The following is a 14,874-nucleotide window of genomic DNA, read 5'->3' on the forward strand; positions in this document are numbered from 1 at the left end:
TCCTGGTGGCTGGGATCTTACTTGCTGGCTTTGAACATGATTATGCATCATGCAGTCAAGGCAGATAAAGCTTCCATACCCAAATCAGGCACTCAATTCAGACGTAATTCCTCATCTTTAGTATTTATCATTCTATTAAGTACCATTGTACCATAAAAATCCCCATTACTCTGAGATGTTAACCCTCTCATTGCCATTACTGTACAAATTCTAAAGCTGCATGCTGACCTCCATCTTGTGTGGTAAGAACCTACTGGGTGATGCTCAGTCCTTCATGGCAACAACAAGCAAGTCAAAGGAGCCACCTCCCCTCGCAGTTTTAACACACTTGTTCCAAAAGTGCTGCTACTTATGTTCCACATGGACTATTTTACGTAACCATTTAAACAATCTTTAATGTCAAATTAATTGCTACGTGTATACCTTTAAATGTATGTGCCTTGGTCTCTTATAGGCTGCTGTTTAATGTGGCAATAGCTCAGAACAAGGGACTTTGGGTGTATCCCTGTTTCTCTCCCTGAAGGCACCTGTTGCACCTGCTCTAAGACCTGCTCTACCTGCTGCTGGGGTTCATACTCTGGTACTTGCTACCAGCCTTTGTAGGTGTAAGGAAATACCTGTTTCTCAAAGTCCCAGCCTACTTTCTCTGATGGCACATAATCTTTGTCCAACAGGCGCATTTCTATACTTCCACATGCAGTGGAATCCTGAGCTCTCTGCATATTTTGTGACTGAATTTCGGCATTCTGTCTTAATTCATACAATTGCCTGATGTCATGTAGATGTACACAACTTAGACATTCTCATATTTATGATATTATGGGGGCTATCAATTTTTTTGAAGACTCTACCATATTTTTTTTTTTGCTGTGTATGTTTTATGATGTACTTCATTATATAGGGAAGGTAGATGTAAACATGCATATAAACCTGCTCCTTTTAACTCTGCTGAATGACCCCTATTTTCAGCTCGACCTGCATTCTGGCAGCACATGTCATTCAACCTTTTCCTTTGATTTCAACAATCTGCAGTCGGTTGGGAAACATAATGGTATGATAAGCAATGTGGAATTATGGGTCTCAGTCTTATAATTGTCAATAATGTTTGAAAGCCTAATCAAGCCCCGGGGGCATTTCTAGCTATTGAAAAGATCAGGGGCTTAAGTCAAGTTTACCTGGGGCTTGACCTGAGGTTTTTGTTTTTGAAGGAGAATTGGCATTGGGGCTAAAACACTTGGGGCTCAGCTTACAGTACTCAGAGCTATAGCCCCAAGTGATCAGACCTAACGACACCCATGTCAAGCACCTTCACAGCAAAACAAGTCACCTGCTATTAGTTAAAGATAAGCAATAGTGATAAGATAAGCAGCATCCCTCTAGCCATCCATCATCCATACCCACTAGATTTTAATTTTAATCACTTTTCAGTACTCTATGGTCATTTTCATTTTTGGTCGTACTGCTAAGCAACTGCAGCTTAGAGTCACGCTAAACAATTGCTAAGTGCTAAATGATCGCCGAGCTAGTGCTAAGTGGACGTTCTGTCAGACTAATGCTTCACAATGCAAATTTGCTTTACAGTCTTGAAACATTTAGGGCTGCCAAACATTATATATATATATATATATATATATATATATATATATAAATATATATATAAATATACATATAAATATACATGCAGTTCATATGAAAAATATATATACATTCATAGATAAAAATGTAATATCAAATAAATGTTCAACCAGAGGCAATCATATTGTATGAACCAAAACTCAAGGTTTGGCATCTTTACAGTGCAGCAGCTGTAGACTTTGCCCCCTGGCCCCAGACTCTTCTTCAGGTTAAAAGGGTCCCCGTTCAGAAGCGTGGGCGGAGGGCGTCCGGCTAGGACGGAGGGTGCACAGCTCCGTGAAACTCTCAAAGGCGGCTGAGCTGTTCTTTTGTGAGCCAGGACGTGGCAGGTCATCTGCGGGGGTGCACAGTGTCCGAACCCTCTGTAGCAGAGAAAGGGAAGACAGTAAGAACGGAGCAGGCAGCAGAGCCCCGGTCAGACTAAGGCCCATCTTACTGGTTTAAATAGTAGTTTAAATAAAATAGTTTTAAAATATTAAATAGTTTTTAAATTGATCTTTAGAAAATAAAATAGAAGAAAAACTAAGGACACAAAACACTGCAATCCGTCTGAGCAACTAATATGGTTTATTAATTAGGTTCAAATACCAGGAGTAGGAAGGTTTCCCCTTTAGATAATAAAAATCTAGGTAACACACAAATAATGTAATATTATGCTATTACTTATGTATTAAGTAACCACAAACTAAGTTTTAGTTATATAATGATCTCATGTTAATTCAACATTAATTAATTGACCGCAATTACTATATCTATTAATTTTGGAAACCTCTGAACTACTGAAGGAACAAGTCATGAATATCACAAGTTAAATACTGATCTCATATTTGTTCATTAATGAGTCGTGGCACATCTTTTACCTCACCGACTATAATTGTTCATGATATGTACTTTAGCAGTTACTGTGTTATTACTAAGTATTTGTGCCCCATCTAGTAAATTTTTACCAAAATCTAGAAGACTTTACCTGTTACTATGCATAGAAAGGTATTTGTTTAAATCTAATGACTTTTCTGGATTTTTGTGTTTTATTTTGTAGCTGCTTACCGTTCAGTGTTACACAGTGACAATAGCATTATTAATAATTAAACTAAATCTGATATTAAATCCTTTATTTGCCAGTTACACAAGAATGTTTACAGCTTGTGCTGCCCCTGGAGCTGGGGATTAGGGGCTCAAGGGCCAGGGCTTGAACCGGTGACTTTCTGATTACAGGCAGGGAGGATTGATTTGCTAAAGCCACATACCAGCACCATTAGGGTTTGCACTGACCATCCACCTCACGCACCTGCCAAATGCTCCCTGGAGTGATGGCCATGGCGTAGATCATCCAGAGCGGCACCAGGAGTGTAGAGGAGAGGGTGAAGAAGCCACCAATAGCATAACCCCACCAGGGGTACTCATAGATGTTGTTTAGCCTGAGGGGGGTGTACTTAAACAGGGAGAAGATGAAGGTACCCTGAAAGAGAGGTGGAAACAAGAATGGGAACATCAGGTCCCAAACACCACCATGACAACTGCAGAGGGTCCTTCATATTATTAACTGTCAATATGCAAGCAGTCTTCTTCCACTAGTTTTTCTTAGTTAAAACTAGGTGGCATTTACTGTTCTTCAGTTTTATGTACTTACTTTAGAGTCTAGAGCCACATGAATGGTTCAGCCTCAACCTGAGACAGCATGTGAATTTACTGACAATAAGTCAGGATAGCTGAGATGGTCCACAGCCATATTACCAATAAATCAAACAGGTAATACATAATAATACTGACAAACTAAAAATGTGAAATCTATTGTTATTTATGCCAGTGATATATTATAACGTTTTGCTTCAATACGCTTATTAAAATAAAACAGTAATACAAAAGATAAGATCACAGTAGCGGTAAAGATTTCTATGCCATGGAACATCTATTGTTTTCCTTCCAGCACTTTAGTTTCTCCAGCACCATAAGAACATAAGAACATAAGAACATAAGAAATTTACAAACGAGAGGAGGCCATTCGGCCCATCAAGCTCGTTTGGGGAGAACTTAGCTAATAGCTCAGAGTTGTTAAAATCTTATCTAGCTCTGATTTAAAGGAACCCATGGTTTTAGCTTCCACTACAATAGCAGGAAGACTATTCCATACTCTGACTACACGCTGTGTAAAGAAGTGCTTCCTCAAATTTGTTTTAAAATGTTCTCCCGCTAATTTCCACTTATGGCCACGAGTTCTAGTATTTAGACTAATATTGAAATAGTCATTTGGCTGAACGGCATCCAGACCCGTTAGAATCTTATAGACCTGAATCATATCCCCCCTTAGTCTCCTTTGCTCAAGGCTGAACAGATTCAGTTCCGCTAACCTCTCCTCGTAAGACATTCCTCTAAGACCAGGAATCATTCTCGTAGCTCTTCGTCGCACCTTTTCTAAGGCAGCAATGTCCTTCTTGAGGTATGGTGACCAAACCTGCACACAGTATTCTAGGTGGGGTCTTACCAAGGAATTATATAAGTGTAACATCACCTCCCTTGACTTAAACTCCACACATCTAGAGATATAACCCAACATTCTGTTCGCCTTTTTTATTGCTTCCCCACATTGGCGAGAGTGGGACATGGAAGCATCAACATACATACCGAGATCTTTCTCGTAATCAGCTACCTTTATTTCAGTGGAACCCATAAAATATCTGTACTGTATATTTCTGCTCCCTGCATGGATTACCTTACATTTATCTGTGTTAAATTTCATCTGCCAAGTATCAGCCCATTCGCTAATTAAATCCAGATCCCGTTGGAGCCTCTCTGCTGCTAGATTAGTATCTGCTACCCCGCCCACCTTAGTGTCATCTGCAAATTTTACCAGTTTACTGTATGTATTCGTGTCAATATCATTAATGTAAATTAGGAACAATAGTGGTCCTAAAATTGAACCCTGCGGTACCCCACTATAAACGGAGGCCCACTGTGACATAGTGCCTCTAATAACTACTCGCTGCTTCCTATCAGTTAGCCAGTTTTTGATCCAAGCTGCCACAGTTCCTAAAATTCCTGCAGCTTTAAGCTTTAACAAGAGCCGTTTGTGGGGGACAACATCAAAGGCTTTCTGGAAATCTAAGTAAATCACATCATAGGCCTTTTTGTGATCAATTTCACTTGTAGCTTCCTCAAAGAACTCAAGCAGATTCGTTAAGCAGGATCTACCTCTCCTAAATCCATGTTGGCTATCCTTTATAATGTTATTTGCATCTAGGTAATCTACCATTTTCACTTGAATTATAGCTTCCATAATTTTTCCAGTAATGCTAGTTAAACTGATTGGCCTATAGTTTGCCGGATTACTTCTATCCCCTTTTTTGAATATGGGTGTTATATTAGCATGCTTCCAATCTGATGGTACCACACCCGCAGATAACGATTTCTGGAATATTAAAGTCAAAGGTTGGCTAATAATATCCCTCATCTCTTTCAAGACTAAAGGTAAGATGCCATCAGGCCCCTGCGATTTATTTATTTTGAGTTTAGCTAGGCTTAGTATCACATCAACCTCAGTTATACATATATTGGTCATAGACGATGCTGTATTCGTATTAATTGGTGGTAAGTTACTTGTGTTCTCTATTGTGAACACCCTTGAAAAATAATCATTAAACTCATTTACCATATCAATTTCGTTATCAATTATAAGGCCCTTACTATCCTGCAAATTAGTGATTTCAGCTTTTAGTGCTCTCTTGGAGTTAAAATATTGGAAGAAACCTTTACTGTCATGCTTAGCCTCCAATGCAATTTTTCTTTCTACATCCCTCTTTGATAGCCTAATGTCATTTTTTAACTCTGCCTGTAGACTTAGATACTCCTGCTTGATTTTGAAATCATTAGTTATTTTCCAGTTGTGGAACAGAGCCCTTTTCCTCCTGACTTTATTCTTAATTTCCTTAGTAAACCACCTTGGTTGTCGTTTCCTAGATTTAGTTTTGCTGGAAACAGGTATGAAGTCCTCTTGCACTTGCAACAATGTGCTTTTGAAAAATTCCCATGCCTCTTCTACTGTTCCACCAGCAGGGGGAATGAATGTACTCACCATGCACACCAGTGGGGTTAAGTAGATCCAACCATAGCGGACAAGGGGCCAAGGCCGGTAGCCAATCATGTCTGCAATGTTGTCATGCATACGGGAGCCACCTGCACAAAGGATTCACGCTCGCTGTGAGACTGCGGTGGTTAGGCATGGTTTGGAAAATGAGTAGATGAATGTCTTGTGTTCTTAAAGCTTTAGTCAGTTATTGTTAACCCAGATGAGATGCCACACCGGGCCCATTGCTTACCGTACACCCAACCAATACAGACTGACTCCAGGATGGCGAAGACCAGCAAGGTCATCCCACTGCAGGCATAGTAATCAAACAGCTGGAACACATAAAGTCCACCCTGGGGGGGGGTTAAAATTGGTTAATCAAGAACATTAAAATCAAAAAATGCTGATTTAAAGCACTTTTACAATTGAATTTTGAATTGAATTGAATTTTGAAATTTAATAATTTATCTTTTAATTAATATGCACTCCCTGACATATTGTTAAGAAGATAAGAAATTTACGAACGTGAAGAGGCCATTCGGCCCATCAAGCTCATTTGGGGGGAACTCAACTAATAGCTCAGATTTGTTAAAATCTTATCTAGCTCTGATTTAAAGGAACCCAGGGTTTTAGCTTGCGCTACACTAGCAGGAAGACTATTCCATACTCTAACTACACGCTGTGTAAAGAAGTGCTTCCTCAAATCCAGTTTAAAATGTTCTCCCACTAATTTCCACTTATGTGTGACACATACTGTAAGTGGAAATTAGTGGGAGGCTCGTCTGATCCTCGTGTGTGCCACGCCCCCCTCGTTACCTCATGTTACTTCCGGATTGTAATCACCTGTTGCTTGTTCAGATCAGCCTGTCTTGTGTATTTAGTCCGCGTCTAAGTCAGTATCCCCCAGATCTGTTATTGTAATGTTACGTATTGTTCGACGTTCCTTGCCCTGTTCCTCTGTCTCCCTGAATAAACCCCGTTTGTCCGTATTTACGGCTCCGCTCGCCTGCTTCACCGCTTGCCTATGTGACATTATGGCCACGAGTTCTAGTATTTAAACTAATATTGAAATAGCAATTTGGCTGAACAGCATTCAGACCTGTTAGACTCTTATATATCTGGGTCATGTCCACCCTTAGTCTCCTAACTTTTCTTACTTTACTTACTCCTAACTTTTCCCAAACCTGAAATGTTTCCCCTCAATACCTTAAAAGTTGAAAATGTTAATGATGTTAATAATATGCATGACAGTGCACAAACACAAAATATATTAACCGCCCCGTCTCTATGTCTTACTTCCGTAATCATGACCAGGCCAATGAAGAAGCTTCCCACACTGAGGATGAGGAGAAGAATCTTGCGCCGGTGGCCAAATTGGAAGAAGGCGGGGTACATGTCTGAGATGGCGGTGACCAAAGACTCATGACATACAAACTTTCAAAAGAGAAGCATTGCAATATCGGTCACACATCCTGGTCATTCTCATTACTGTAGTTTTGACTCCCAACCAGAAGGTGGCGATCTTACCTCAGTATCCAGACCCAGCACGATGAGCATGATGAAGAAGAAGACGGCCCACAGCTGGGGCACAGGCATCTTGGCCACTGCACGGGGGTACGCAATGAACGCCAAGCCAGGACCTGTGGTAGAAATGGCTTAACATCTGCTGCCTTTTGATGTGCAGTCGCGACACTGAGTTTCCCGCTTACCTGACTCCGCCACCACAGAGATGTCCACGCCCTGTTCGTGGGCCATGTAGCCCAGCACAGAGAAGATGGCAAAGCCGGCAACAAAACTGGTGCCGCTGTTTAGCAGGCAGAGATACATGCAGTCTCTGCAATGAAGGATACTCAGTCATCAGCATTAAGAGCTACATACAGTGCAGTCGTATTAAATACAGTAGAATTCAGCTGCTCCTAAGGGAGAATTCTGGAAGCCGCTGATCCTTCTTTCACACTCACTTGTAGCAGTTGTTGCTATACTTGTTGTAACTGCCTAGGGCCATTAGACAGCCTGTGCAGACGCCATAAGAGTACAAAATCTGTGTCCCCGCATCCACCCATACCTGAAACAAAGGATTTTGATTTGGAGGATGATTGAGATAATGGGCTGTATTAGACATATTCCAGGAATCCAAGTGTTATTGTTATGCCTTGTGAGTCAGTTAATTCTTTTGAATAACCAGAAATATAATGCATTGCCAGATTTTTTAAAGTGAAAATGGTGAATTCACCTACAGCATTCAAAATGATTTTTGTTCACCAGGTGCAATGAAATAAATGTAAGAGTTGTCATGAGAGTTAACAGTACCTGAGGATCAGAGAGTCGAGTGGGATCAGGGTACAGATAGAACAAAACGCCATCTTTTGCTCCAGGAAGTGTGAGCCCCCGAACCAGCAGCACTGCCAGCATCACGTAGGGGAAGGTGGCTGTGAAGTACACCACCTAGAAGCAGAAGCTCATCTCTAAATGTAAGCCATCCAGGTGGAATTCTGGGTAGAGTGTCAGAGTGGGGGGGGCGATCCCTCACCTTTCCAGTAGACCTCACACCCTTCCAGACGCAGAAATAACAGATGATCCAGCACACCAGGAGACACAGAGATAGGTCCCACCGCACAGTGCCCATCTCTCCTATCCCTGAAGACAACCCCAACACCCTCCTCCTGAGGGGACATTGGATAGCTTTATATAACTTTCGTAAAGTATCATTCTGAGCTTTACAATGGCACATGAAACACATAAGACACTGATTAATTCCCATCATGCTCTGGGGTTCTGTCTGAATACTTACTCCCAGAATTCCACCACGGGGGAGGTAGCTTTGTCCAGCATCTGGTCAGTGATATTGTGGCTCAGTGGAACACAGGTTTCTGAATCATTTCGGAGACAGAGATGTGGTCAGTGGTTCTGTTGTGAGACAAACTGCATGGTATTCTTAAGATCTACAAATACAGTCAAGCCTGATGAGAGCCTCTTCACCTGTGTTCCAGTAGTTATGACATGTGGCCCAGGGGAGCTCAGAGCTGAAGGAGAAGACAAGGTACAGCAAGGCCCAGGCCAGGATGACGATGTAGTAAATACTGGTGTACAACACAACAACCTGACCTGCGTATCCCACTCCTGAGAAGTGAGACAGAAGGTGAACAGGATCATTGAATCACTGTTTCATATTTCATTGTTCAGTTTGAGTTCATTTTCTGACTGCATCTCAGCAGCCTGAATACAGAAGATCTCACTAAACCTGTACCCAAATGTAGCATGACTTCATACTTACCCTCAAACAGGGGGCAGATCTTTCTCCAGCAGGTGATGCCCCCCTGGCTGGTGTACTGGCCCAGGGAGGTCTCCAGCAGGAAGAGGGGGATGCCGCAGGTGAACAGGAACACCACGTATGGAATGAAGAAAGCCCCTGGGGAGAAAAGCATGGTAACTTAATTTCAAAGTATCATACATTAACTATAGTCAAAATACTACAGTGCATTTTATGAGGTGAGCAATTAATCAACAATTAAGAAATCTGCATCGAATGTTCTGACTTTTTCAGATGCACAATGTTGCACATCTAGAATGTGGTATTTTGTTTATGGGTAAACATTCAAGTTTCAGCTTATTAATATAGTACAATGAGATGTGTACCCACTTACTCATTTGCCTACTGCACATTATCAGATAATATGCACAACAGGAACAGTGAAGCAGGATATAAATAACACCCAAAATAAATAGCACCAAAAAAATTGTATCCTAAGAAATGGAAAATGAGAGTGATGATGTGTGTGCAAATGACCTGGAGTTTGTTCTTCATTGAGATTATATCTTATAATGAGCAGCTGCTGAATAGCCTCATGGCTTCTAGGTACTGTAGAAACGGTTTCTGAATCTTGCGGTTCCATTGCTGATTTTCTTGTGGTATGGCACTAATTGGGAAATGTGAGGGGTATATTCATGGGAATACTGCCTGCAGTGGAAATGTTAATCAGTTCTGTGACGATTATTGCATATTCATCCAGATATGATAAACAGTCTGTGAATATACCCTAGTCAACAGACTTTACAGTACCCTCTGCCTGCAAAACAGGAAGGAGGAGCACTGTGGCATGGAAAGCTTCCGTAATCGTAATCGCTATGACATCATATAGCAAGTTATGTGTCTTGCTTCCTTGTGCTGCAATGTTGATGGCAATCATTAACAGGGAGAAGAAAAGGCAGCACTTTATATTCCAAATTGGGGGGATCAGTATTGTGCAACTAGCACATTTTCTCACTATTTGGCTGTCCCAGGTGAGTCAGGGCACTTTGACATTTGAGAAAGTGTAGCAATCGTAAGTGAAAACTGCACTAACTCACTTGAGAAATAGCACCAATAAAACAATACAAGATTGTGAATTACTATAGGTAATATCTTTCATAAAGGGTGTTTGAAATCCACTCCATTTGTTATCATCTTATTTGCCTAAATTAACTGTCTTAAGGCCATTTAACTCACTTGTTTTCAAGTTTTGTCACTTGCACAAAGGTACATATACATGTGTGTGTTGAAATGCTTTTAGCATTAATCTGGAGTTTGTCACGGCATTTTAGGAAACATGAAATGAATCAGGAAAGACTGAAGTTTGTATGACTTGAGCCCACTTATCTAAATCTCCTTTGCCTGCATATCTCCTGTGAATGGAGGATTAAGGCTGTGAAGCCCACAATGTGTGAGATTTCTTTTTGCAGTTCTAGAGGCCAGAGCAGGTTATATACCTCTAGCTTAAATACCTAAACAGTTCTAGCTCAAGTCACTGGAAAAAAGATAAACATAGCAAATTATGAAGTCAAACTGAAGTTTAATGTTACTATGCTATCTTCAATTCAAGCCTGTTGTTGATTGTTTTTGAACATAAGCCATGGTGCGTGCAGTTTGCTTTAGAGTTTAAAGTTTTCTGTAACTGTAATTAATCTCTCAATGTTGTATCTCTGAGTTTTGGTCAGGCTTGCAGGGACCTCATCATCAGCTTGGATGTTGTTCCTTGGTGGATACTTCACACATAGCTGCTGTCTTGTTTCTGTGCTTACATGCGTGGTTTGCTGGAATTCTATTTCCTTTTACTGTATATCTGCATATTTTGAAATGACAGTAAAATTTGACTTGACTTGAATCTGTCAGAAACCCACCAGTATTGCCATCTCCTGTTGCTAATCCTCAGTTATGCCTGATTATTGTCTCCTGAGGTCTACTTGCTGACGCAACCTGTGTCCAGCTCATCTGAGGCTCCGACTTGGAGAAATGAGGCTGTTTAAGAAATGTGTTTGATCTTAAGCCTATGTTTGACTTTAAGCTAAGCCTAATGTTGTAATTGTTTGCAATTGTACTTTTTTGACTAAGCAACAAAAAATTCTTGCAAGAAAATGGGCAAAGATGTTTTTCCTCTTAGTGTATAGTTGCAGCACTGTTTGACCTGTTCATTAGTCAAAATCTGAAATCTGAAATATGAAACCATAAAAAAATCAGCAATGCCAAAAAACAAAAGTATAATGTGTGTTTTTGTTCCACAATGATGGTCTGAACAAATAATATTAAGAAAAACTTGCAACGATTTCTTTTGAAGACATTTTTCAGTTACTCACTCCCTGTTTGCCAGGAGGATATGCACTGCGAGCGGAAGGGCTTTTGTACCAGTGTTGGGGGATTTGGTTCCTTTTTCTGTTTCATGGGGACTAACTGTGATGTACAGGTATCTCTCATTTAACGACTGCATTACGTTCTGTAAAACAGGATGGATTTGGACGTTGATCAAATGTTACCATAGTCACTTAGAAAGTTTAGGCTACTCTGACCTGCCGTGGTGTAAGATGCCTTTAATACTGTACAAAATAGTTTAGGTATCTTCTGGATAGTGCTGTATTTTAAAGCACTATTATGGATTATTAAAGCACAATGTGAAAACATTTAGTACAGTACAGTACTGTACAATAATTCTTCTTTTTATCTTTTATAAAACATGAAACACGTACCATGCATAGTAAACATGAAATGCTTACCATGCATCGTAAACAACCACGTATTATGTGTAGTGGCATGTCAATTTTAAGAAGTTTTGTATTTTTTCTTTTTTTTCTAAAATAAATCATTCTTCGTTTTTTATAACAAAGAACACTTTACCTTCTTCTGACTTTTTAGTTTAAATTTCACATTTTGAACACTTAAAGGTGAGTGGGGATTATTAAAATACAATATGAAAAATTAGGCAACACTGTACAGTAGAGTGTCTTTGCAGTCTGACAGCATTACCTACCGCCTGCCTGCTCTCTACCTACCGCCTGCCTGCTCTCTACCTACCGCCTGCCTGCGTGTTTTATAAAACAGCGGCTGCTACATCTGGCATTAAAACACAAATTTTATTTTTTGTTGTAATTTTTGAGGCCACAGCCATTAATGAGAATACGTGTTAATTGATCGGGGGACACCTGTATATGTGTAACAGTGCTGGAAGGCCACATTTTGTAATGTATGAATTTAACAATGATCTCTTTGACCTCTTTAATGACAATGGAGCTGCTATGTTAAATAATGATCAAATAAGTAACAAAACTGATTGTCAGTATGTTACTGTTGTTGCTTTACCTATTTATTTGACTTTTACGTTACATGGTTTTAGTTTTATTTTATTATTTCCACTCCATTATCCCATACTTTTTCTTTTTACATTAATTTTAGTGCCAGCTTAATTTCTAACAATTATCAATTTTTATCAGATTCACGTGGCATTTTCATTGGAAGAACCAAGTAAGATTTTTAAATTTATCTTAAAGTTTACTTATACTTTACATGTCTTAAATTCATATCAATAAAAATTCATAACATGTAAAGACAAACGTCAATTCAGTTTGGCTAAAAGATTTGTTTCATCTACTTTCATTTACTTTTATTTTGAAACAGAACCAACGGCATTTGTAATATTGTGGTAATTGCAGTTGTTTGCAAGGTGAAACTGGAGGCTTGTTCTGTCACATTCCTCTGTCCCTTACTGGACACTAACCTGCCACTGAGGGGCACACCTGCTCAGAATAGCACAATAGTTTCAGTATCGGTTTAACCTAGTCTGTCCAGGGGAGGGGGTTATCCCCACAGATGGACTGTATAACACAGATCTGTCATATAAAAACTGGGAACATAATCAATTAATTTATGATTAGGGGTAAAAGCAACCCCAGCAGTGAAAGGCTGAAAAACTGATGCTATTCATTTCAACTTCCTGTTATGTGAGTTTGAAGCTGAATGCTGGGTTACTGTGTTCCTGGAAAGACTGAGAGGCACGCCCATGCTCTTTATAGTTTGTACTCACCTCCCCCATTCTTGTAGCAGAGGTACGGGAATCTCCATACGTTACTCAAGCCAATGATGTTTCCTGCTACAGCTAGGATATACTCCATTTTACTGCCCCACTGGCCTCTTTCTTGGGATCCGGTTACCGGGGCATGTGTGCCGCTGTTCTGGCCAGCCATCGGCAGCTGCACCTCTGGTTGGTGGTACTCCTCCATGGTCTTCGAGGAACAGAACAGGTGACACCACCTGCTAATGTTGACAGTCCCTGCCTGTTGATATTATCTTGGCTCTCTCAACCAATCACAGTCCAGGCAGTATGTAAAGGAGGATACTTGCAGAGCAGACTGCATTGGAACAGTGCCTTAAGTGACGTGTTTAACTAGTTCTTTTGTTACACAAACATAGTACTTTCGGCACTTCACTGCTACCGGTTTTGCAGGTCGCCACTATAATAATATAATTTCCACGAAATCCTTCTGAAGGAATTTCTAACTAGAGCTGCCAAATCATCATTTTAGGGGAACACGATACCAGTGGTGGATGCAGGCTGTTGGAAGGGCCAGGGCACCTATTCATGACGTACACCACCTCTGTCAGATTTAAGATGTAACAGATGTAAGTTTGTTTGCCAGCATGAATAAAGATGGAAATAAGTATTTTAACAAGGCAAGATGTAGGCAGATAGTGCTGAACCACCCCCCCCCCCTTTTATCTCCACCCTCTCCAGCACAGGGGAGTATGATTAGTCCTTAAACTCTATGACCTACTCCAGTTTTCTCTATGCTATGATTGATCCAGGACTGGCGTATCAACTTCTGACAACAGAAAGGAAACGATCAATTAGCCATTCAATTAGGGTAACCAGAACAGCTGTACCGAAAGTGCCAGTGGGGTACTTTTCTGGTACTTTGGGGTGGGACTTCAAACGCTTTCTTTGTCGACCGGTTATGCAAATAGCCTGCCTCTGAGACACAATATCACCAGCATCTTGAAAACAATTGCGAACTCAGAAAACAACAATAAACAAGGTAAAAAAAAATTATAAAATTAATAACAACTGATGCGTGGATAAATAAAGTGACCCAAGCTGTAACTGCGGGTAGTGATGAAGCAGCAAACTGGAAGAGGCAGACATTCCAGGAAGAAGACGGCACATTTTTTCTGTGGTGTTTCATTGAACATTATGATCACGTGAAAGGACCAGTTGTACTCTATAATAAAATACATATAAATTAAAGTAAAATAAATAAAAAATGCAACTCGGGGGCAGACCTGTGTCCGTAATGAGCGTCATGCACACGTTTCTAAAACACGCTGCTTAAATTCCATTTAACAATGCGCCACTGACTTTAGACTTGGTTTTTATTGGTCAAAATCATTTGCTCTTTTGATGACGTGCGCGCATGGCATGAAAATGAGCAATGCGCTGGTATGAAACCAACAAAACCACTGTCCTGTCTGGCTTTGATTTCCCTCTGGTATTCACCCTCTCCTGTCGTTGTGCCTCAGTCCGTTCTCTCTGTGGTCCACACTGGTGTTTCTGTCCCTGTCCTTATGGTCCTTCCATGTGCTTGCCCTGTCTCTATCTTGTTTGTCCAGTCTGTCCTCCCTACAGTCCCTTGCCCTGCTCCTGTCTCCCCCCTGGTGCAAGTAATGTCCTGTCTAGCAGAGATGTTCACAAGTCACAAAATTAGAGCCCGAGTCAAATCTCAAGTCTCCAACGTGGTTCCAATTTGACATTACTATTTATCAAAAATTTAACTGCCTATTTGTTTTTTATTCTATTAGTAACTCATGTGACTAAATGGGAATCACCACTTTGAAAACTGCTTGTCTCATAATTCATTAGGTTTATACCATATAATTC

General features: G+C 40.4%; 1 protein-coding gene and 1 long non-coding RNA gene across 3 annotated transcripts; one reads left to right on the forward strand and one right to left on the reverse strand.

Moving 5' to 3' along the window:
- Nucleotides 1-1,674: 1,674 nt before the first annotated feature.
- LOC111844677 (sodium- and chloride-dependent GABA transporter 2-like) lies at nt 1,675-13,252 on the reverse strand. Of its 2 annotated transcripts, XM_023813353.2 has the most exons (14): nt 13,027-13,252; nt 8,973-9,107; nt 8,678-8,818; nt 8,490-8,568; nt 8,229-8,361; nt 8,009-8,143; nt 7,660-7,763; nt 7,408-7,532; nt 7,226-7,338; nt 6,995-7,132; nt 5,949-6,051; nt 5,705-5,805; nt 2,924-3,094; nt 1,675-1,997 (listed from the first exon to the last, which is right to left on the reverse strand). In XM_023813353.2, the coding sequence occupies exons 1-14, from the start codon at nt 13,220-13,222 to the stop codon at nt 1,845-1,847; spliced, it is 1,827 nt and encodes a 608-aa protein (XP_023669121.1). In that variant the 5' UTR covers nt 13,223-13,252; the 3' UTR covers nt 1,675-1,844. The 2 variants fall into 2 exon arrangements, with proteins under 2 accessions (XP_023669121.1, XP_072569107.1); XM_072713006.1 differs by lacking the exon at nt 6,995-7,132.
- Nucleotides 8,705-11,122, forward strand: LOC140591684 (uncharacterized). The gene is made up of 3 exons (XR_011991963.1): nt 8,705-8,837; nt 8,983-9,124; nt 10,913-11,122. It is a non-coding gene; the product is annotated as an uncharacterized lncRNA (long non-coding RNA).
- Nucleotides 13,253-14,874: the final 1,622 nt, after the last annotated feature.

This window comes from Paramormyrops kingsleyae, chromosome 6, assembly GCF_048594095.1.
Source record: "Paramormyrops kingsleyae isolate MSU_618 chromosome 6, PKINGS_0.4, whole genome shotgun sequence".
Classification (NCBI taxonomy): domain Eukaryota; kingdom Metazoa; phylum Chordata; class Actinopteri; order Osteoglossiformes; family Mormyridae; genus Paramormyrops; species Paramormyrops kingsleyae.

Excerpts from the sequence above, each read along its gene's own strand:
- LOC111844677 (XM_023813353.2), bottom strand. The coding sequence starts at position 13,222 with ATGGAGGAGTACCACCAACCAGAGGTGCAGCTGCCGATGGCTGGCCAG. Across the intron at positions 9,108-13,026 it reads CTGCTACAAGAATGGGGGAG|GGGCTTTCTTCATTCCATAC; the intron begins GTGAGTACAAAC and ends TTTTCTCCCCAG. Across the intron at positions 1,998-2,923 it reads CTCCAGGGAGCATTTGGCAG|AGGGTTCGGACACTGTGCAC; the intron begins GTGCGTGAGGTG and ends TCTCTGCTACAG.